At 28.3% G+C, this 7029-nt stretch overlaps 4 protein-coding genes across 5 annotated transcripts; 2 read left to right on the forward strand and 2 right to left on the reverse strand.

The window, feature by feature from the left end:
• Nucleotides 1-17: 17 nt before the first annotated feature.
• On the reverse strand, nt 18-2774 carry LOC100647702. Of its 2 annotated transcripts, XR_001099217.3 has the most exons (6): nt 2513-2774; nt 1469-2026; nt 1275-1389; nt 1038-1184; nt 761-962; nt 18-661 (listed from the first exon to the last, which is right to left on the reverse strand). XR_001099217.3 is itself a non-coding variant. In XM_003399605.4 (5 exons), the coding sequence occupies exons 1-5, from the start codon at nt 2579-2581 to the stop codon at nt 841-843; spliced, it is 1011 nt and encodes a 336-aa protein (XP_003399653.1). In that variant the 5' UTR covers nt 2582-2774; the 3' UTR covers nt 576-840. The 2 variants fall into 2 exon arrangements, 1 of the variants encoding a protein (XP_003399653.1); XM_003399605.4 differs by having other exon boundaries at nt 576-962.
• LOC105666338 (distal membrane-arm assembly complex protein 2) lies at nt 2655-4811 on the reverse strand. The gene has a single exon (XM_012314785.3). It carries the CDS (start codon nt 4809-4811, stop codon nt 3972-3974), a length of 840 nt encoding a protein of 279 aa, XP_012170175.2. The 3' UTR covers nt 2655-3971.
• Nucleotides 3141-4300, forward strand: LOC100647473 (U11/U12 small nuclear ribonucleoprotein 25 kDa protein). The gene is made up of 3 exons (XM_003399603.4): nt 3141-3428; nt 3607-3877; nt 3983-4300. Exons 1-2 carry the CDS (start codon nt 3141-3143, stop codon nt 3859-3861), a joined length of 543 nt encoding a protein of 180 aa, XP_003399651.2. The 3' UTR covers nt 3862-3877; nt 3983-4300.
• A 202-nt stretch (nt 4812-5013) lies between the features above and the next one.
• Nucleotides 5014-6888, forward strand: LOC100647351 (dynein light chain Tctex-type). Its single transcript, XM_012314782.3, has 5 exons — nt 5014-5151; nt 5727-5820; nt 5961-6047; nt 6296-6461; nt 6548-6888. The coding sequence occupies exons 3-5, from the start codon at nt 6024-6026 to the stop codon at nt 6694-6696; spliced, it is 339 nt and encodes a 112-aa protein (XP_012170172.1). The 5' UTR covers nt 5014-5151; nt 5727-5820; nt 5961-6023; the 3' UTR covers nt 6697-6888.
• The last annotated feature ends 141 nt before the right edge of the window (nt 6889-7029 follow it).

Below are 7029 nucleotides of genomic sequence, written 5' to 3' on the forward strand. Positions count from 1 at the left end.
TTGTAATCTTCATACTATTGACCTGGTCACAGTAACTTTATTATTCATGTTTTATCATTTTCAATACATATTTTACTGCTAAATTTCTTTCAGAATACGTGTTATAGAACACGTGTTTCTGCAACACATTTATTATTATCTAACGAAAGGACAAATATCGTTTAAACGTATTTTAATTAGTTCTTAAACTACAACTGTTCATAAACGGGTGAAAGTGCAAATTATTTTTCATAAAAACATTTAAATCCGTGATTTATAGAATCAGTATACGATTTATAAAATAACGTGCTAGTTTGTACAATTATTAGTCATTCGATTGTATGACTATGTACAACAATTTTAATATGAATTATCTCTACCATTTTACTAGAACCGTTCGACAAAGAATTTAAGCATAAAAAATAAATAAATGTTGTTCTACCTTATAAATAAGCACCACTGACATTTCACTGTTACTTAAGTTGGATATGTACTTGACGCACGTTTATGTAAAAATGCAATAGTTCTGCAACCGCATCAGCCATTTATAATCAGCATGCTACTGAATTAAACTCTCATAAAATGTTAAACAGATGTACAATAACTAACATATCTTATTTTTATTATAGCATTACTGATTTGGAGCTAAGATAGGAAATGATGGGAAGACTTAATGAACGTCCTGAAAGTGAATGTATATTTAAAAATAAGTAGTTCTTCTTGGATTTAAAAAAATGAAGTTGTTGGCAATATGATTTGTAGCAATTTACAAAGAAATTACCTAAGTTTGCTGGATTGGATATAATTTTTACATTGATCTACAACGGTAAATATTCTAAAATAATTATAAATTCCTGATGTTCAATTTTGTGGACTTTTCTTGTTATATGCATTTATATCTTCTAAGTTCAAAATGTCAAATTCTATGATATTTTTTCCTGCAAATTGTCCAAATACTCCATTTGATATGCTACGTTTAACAACTGCAAAATAAAGATATATACATTAATCCAATCAATGATATTAAACAATCATTAGATAGTATTGAATATACCGACCATTTGAATTTACTTTTGTCAACATATATGTTGGTAAATTCTGACATTCACGAGCTATATATGTTCCAACAACTGAGTAATCAGAGATTGGTGGAGTAACCACTTTCATTGTTTTACGCACAATTTCTGTATCTACTTCGTAATAACCTGCAAACATTGTACAAATAAAAAATATATTAATATATTACTTATTTTCAAATTCGAATTCATTTGTTTTACGAAATATTCGAAAATTACCATTATACATTTTTCTAAGAAGATCATACATATTGCGCGGTGGTAAAACTGCTTGACGATCAAGCGGCATCACAAAGCAACATTGCCCATCAATATCGATTATGCCAGTTTTATTCTATAAAGAAATAAATTACACAAAGTGATATATTCTTTCTATCAGATACTTTATATAATACATATTTCAACATGCTTACAATGTTAAAATCATGTACAAATCGACCTTGACGTCCACCACGGAAATCTGGCACATCAATTTTCTCATAGTGCTCATTTTCCAAATCGATCTCAAATCGTTCCTTGAAGAAGTTTTTATCTATATTTTTCGCAATATCCATAGCTTCCTGATCTGTAGCTTTCTTCAAACCTTTTATAATCAAACCAGAGTCAATATTTTTCATAATATCCATAGCTTCTTGTTCTGTAGCACTTCCCAATTCTTGTATAATTAAATTAGAATCTGCTACCAAGCCATCGTGTACTGCATCTTTATATAAGGTATAAGGCATTTTGCTTGATTTGTCATAAGGAATGCTGTACCATCCAGTTTTAAATCTGTGCATTTGTGTTTTAGCATATTGTCTGTATATGTATAATCCACCTATGACTCCAATTATCAGAATGATGAATGCAACGAGAAACAGTAAAAATGTTGCGGTCATATGAATGCGATAAATGCTTCTCCGAGAAACAAAATAATGACCTCCCACATCAGACTTCAAGCATTGTGCCTCTGCATCCCGTTTACCATTTTCCTGTTTATATAATGATATTTATTTATATTGAACTCTACTTCATGAGTTTTGATGAAAACAATGTTTGATGAAGAAAAAAATATCATTTTAATATTCACAACGATTAACTAAATGGGAACAGTAATTTTCTAGAAATGAACTCTCATCTATCAATATCAATTTTACAATCCCACCACTACTATATCGTCGCTGGTCTGCGATAATGGTGAATACGTGTAACGAACTATTAAACGACGTCATAAAATGTATCAAATACGCAGTACTATGCAAAAGGCAAAGATGAAATTACATTTACACACAAATAAATTTATTAAAAATGAATAAGATTCATGGAAAACAATAAATTCGATGACATAATGAATATTTATTTATGAAGAGCAAACTAGATTTAAAATTTTCTGCGATTATTTCTATTAATGTTTCATTGTTAACAACATTAAAATATCACTAATGTTAGAGTTTGATAAATATCAAAATAGTGCTAACCGCTGAATTCTCCGCAATAAACAATGGTTGTTCCTTCTTCTCAGTAATGGCCTTTGTGATGATCGTCATATTGATAAATGTTGTGATTTCAGTATTCTTTTAAATATCAATAGACCCCTAGCACGGAAATTTTTTCCGTGCGTTCAATCGTACAATTATAACGAATAATCACCACACTTTGACAAATATCGAAATGTAACAGAACTTACACAACGTAGCTAAGTATCGCGCGCTATATCCACAAAATTTCAGGATGAACTACATACACACATACATACACATAACTACACACACATATAAATGCAACCGAGATTGATCGGTGACAACCGCGCCCTCAATGCACTAATAAATACTATTTGCGCATGCGTCAAGTCCGTGTGAAAGGAAGTCGACCGCTTCTCAATGTTTTCTACGTATAACAGGTATTTTATGTATTTATATGTGCACATTTTGACTGACACACACACACACACACACGTGCGCGCGCGCGCACACACACACACAAAACGATACAACTTAGAATATTATAAGATTTACACAAAGCACGAAGTCTTAATATTATTATTATTTAATATCTTTTTTATGCATTCAATGTTTACAGTATTTTCAATCACGATATATAGAAATTATGGATAAAATTCAGTGTACATTTCAAAATGCTAAATCAAAAGAAGAGCAGGAAAATAATTTAATTGAAAAAGAAGAAATAATTGATAAATGCACAGAACTTGATCATGATGAATTAGTGAAGCTAACAAAAGGAGCTATTCGTAATATAATTGAAAGTGATCCGTTACTTTCTGGTCTACCGGCGGATGTTACTATCGAAGAACTTAAAGCTCAAATTGCAGTTGCACAAGGACAAGCGATAACTTTGTATTTGAATCGTGGAGAATTACCAAAACTTGGAATTGTGGTGAAACATTTTTCAAATAACTTTTTATATATTTTTTATATTTTGTATTACGTTATTATACATTTGATATTGTTTGCATATAGCATTTACCATGTTTGATAAGTAAAATAAAGAAAAATTAGGAAAATAATCTATAACAATTTTTGAATTATTTTAAGTTGATTCTTTATGATTTTAGGTACCCCCTCACCACACTACAGTCCTAGATCTCAAGAAAGCTATAAAACGACATACAAATTTATCTCTGAAGAGGGAGAAAGTTAAAAAAAAGATAAGTTGGAAACATATTTGGAAAAAGTATCATCTATGTTTTGAAAATGTTAGATTAATAAATGACAATGAAAATATAAAAGCTTATGGAATCACAAACAAAGCAGAATTACATTATGTAAAAAGACGCAGAGAAAAAAATAAATTGATAAAACACTCTTAGTTTTTGCGCAAAACGTGTAATATATAAATACTGCAATTTTACATTACATAGCAATTTATACTTTAAAAAGTATATTATACTATTATTATTAATTAAATTTCTCATATATATTATTTTTCAGATAAACATTTGTATTTTGGTTCTTGAATTTCACATTTTAGATATGGATTGACATCTTCTAAAAAGAAACAAGTTAATTCGAATGCTGCAGATCCATGGAAATTAGTTACAGTTAATTTCTTCAAGTTAGGCATTCTATATAGTGCTTCTAGTCCCCTTTCTGTTACATTTTCACATTCTGATATGTCAAGATGCTCTAAAGTTGGAAATTCTACAGACAATTTATCCAATGACCAATCATTAATTGTTTTACAACCTCTGAAGCTTAGTGTTCTTAAATCATAGAGATTAAAAATAAAATCAAGATTTTCATATCGTATAGGATATCCATTGAAATCTATTTCCTCTAAAATAAAGTTTTCATCATATTCTTTTGGGAATTTTGAAATTTCACTCTTCTTAGTTTTATCTATCCATTCATTGTGATTTTTTAACCTTATTTTACCACTACACTCTATAACAAATTTAGCTGCTGCCAAATTTGGACCTGCTATGATATATTTTTTATATTGTTCTTTTTCGATATATTCCTTATAATTATCTTTTTGACGTCTCCACCAATGTTGTAGACGTAATACAAGAAAATCAGACATATTAGGTGCATCTGTCTTTGTAAGCATTCCTAGTGGTGGACCGTAAACGTGTCTGCCATAAGCTTCTGCTTTCGTTCCAACAGTAACTTGTCGTTTACGTAAATACTTTATAAAGTGTTTGATAGCTTCATAGTTATCATAAAACGAACGTACCACGTTAACCTGTAACGGTCTATAAACACTTTTATGCTCAAAAATTTGTTTGAATATTATGCGAGTACAACGTTGACGTAACATTTTTATTATGCAGTTTCGTGTATGAATGATATCTCTTGTCTCACAAATGTTTGTCTTGTCTCATAACTTGTTTCAAAATATGTATAATTTTATAATATTCATTTAATAACAATACTTTTGCAAAAATGAACAGTTGCTCGCTAAAGTTATTGAACACACTATAATGATACCGTGCTGTCGATAGTCAACATAATATATCGATTTACCGCCATAATTTGAATTATAAAAATTTCACGAATCATAAAAAATCCTCGAACCAATGATTTCTTTTACGTACATTACTTGGCATAGTTATACATACGTGTCGTAATAGAACAAGGAATACTACCATGGATGATCAGTATGTATATACATTAAATTGAAAATTATTTCAATAGCAATTATAACATTATAATAATACTAATTGAATGGTATTGAAAATTTGTATGGATATCTGTAGTTTTGCTATTATTATTGTATAGTATCTAATTATTAACGCAATAAATTTGATACTCAATTAAGGAATTATTGAAATTATTAATTAATTGAATACCGAAATAATATGACGTACTAACACGTTGTATTGTTTGCTACTAATGCTAATATTAATACTAGTAACACTACTAATGCTAATAAATATTTTAATAAAAGTAAGATATTTTAAATGGATCAAGTAGTTTGTGACGTGTAATTATTTTAACCTATACAATTTCTTTTGTGTACCGTACAATGTATAAAAATATGAGTTAATATTTTAAGGAAGGTGTACTTAAATTAACAAAAGAATATAAAATATTAAGTTTGATAAGATACCCTTTATATTTTATATTGAATCATTTGCTCAAAATTAAAACTATTTGAAATTGATATGTCAAACGTCTAAACGAATATGCGATGTTCAACAGTCGACAGTAATCAATTTACATTCTGCGGTAGTTGTCGCTAGATATTTCTTTGGTGTTGCTGATGAAACTGCAATACGTCTTATAATATACTTGTGCCGGTATTTTTGTGTGCAAAAATATATAAGGTGAGAAAAAATATAATTAATCCAATATAATTTATAAGCATGTCATTTTTTATTTGTAATAATGTGTATTATTATTAAAAATGATCTAATATTCTAATGGTATTGGCGATGTCAATTTATTAATTATATTTTGATTAAAGGGGTAATTATTTTTGGATTAATATAAAAGTTATTGGTGTGCAATTTATTAAAAGTTTGACAAGATGATGGAAGATATGCAAGAAGAGGTTAGTATTTTTCTCTTTTTCAAATAAAATATGTGTCTATTTCTGAACCGTCAGAATATGTGAACATACAGTATAGATTCACATTTTAATGCTTTTTTATATATTTATTTATTATAAACGATGTTTATTTTAATGACAAAAATTAATGTTACCTTGATATTGATAGCTTATTTTATATGTACATTCACATTTGATTTAAATGACTAATATCTTTATATAATAGTTTAGTGAGTACTTTAATGTTTTAGACCCAATTTGTGGTCGATGATGTAAGCAAAATTATTAAGGAAGCGATTGAAGTATCTATTGGGGGAAATGCTTATCAACATAACAAAGTAAATCAGTGGACCTCGAATGTTGTCGAAGGATGTTTGGGAAATCTTACAAAACTTCAAAAGCCATATAAATATATAGGTATGTATTTTTATAATTCATAAGAATCAATTTAGTAATTGTAGTTAAATAATTCATCTTTTATCGAACTAAAAAAATTGTTTTAGTGACTTGTACCATAATGCAAAAAAATGGAGCAGGACTGCATACTGCGAGTTCTTGCTATTGGGATAATGCTACTGATGGTAGTTGTACAGTGCGTTGGGAAAACAAGACAATGTATTGTATCGTTTCTGTATTTGGCCTAGCAATTTAATTGACTCTAGTATTTTAAACGCTTTTCTGATAAACTAAAATCTTGACAAAGAATAAAATTTCGTTTACTAAGTTGCAAAAATTACAAGTATGGTGTAGGAAATATAAAATCTATTTTACACGATAGCTTCTTTCTTTTCGCGATATATTATGTACTTTTTATATTGCAAATACATTGCATTTAAGACACTAATTATTGTATTTATTAACTAAAATATTTTGTTTTTGTATGTATATATATGTATTAGTTATAATTAGGAAGTAATATTAAAAACATCTGTTTCAATATTTTGCAATATTTTTATATAAATGGTATTTATTATTTACATTTATA

The sequence above is a fragment of the Bombus terrestris genome, chromosome 12 (assembly GCF_910591885.1).
Source record: "Bombus terrestris chromosome 12, iyBomTerr1.2, whole genome shotgun sequence".
In the NCBI taxonomy this organism is placed as follows: domain Eukaryota; kingdom Metazoa; phylum Arthropoda; class Insecta; order Hymenoptera; family Apidae; genus Bombus; species Bombus terrestris.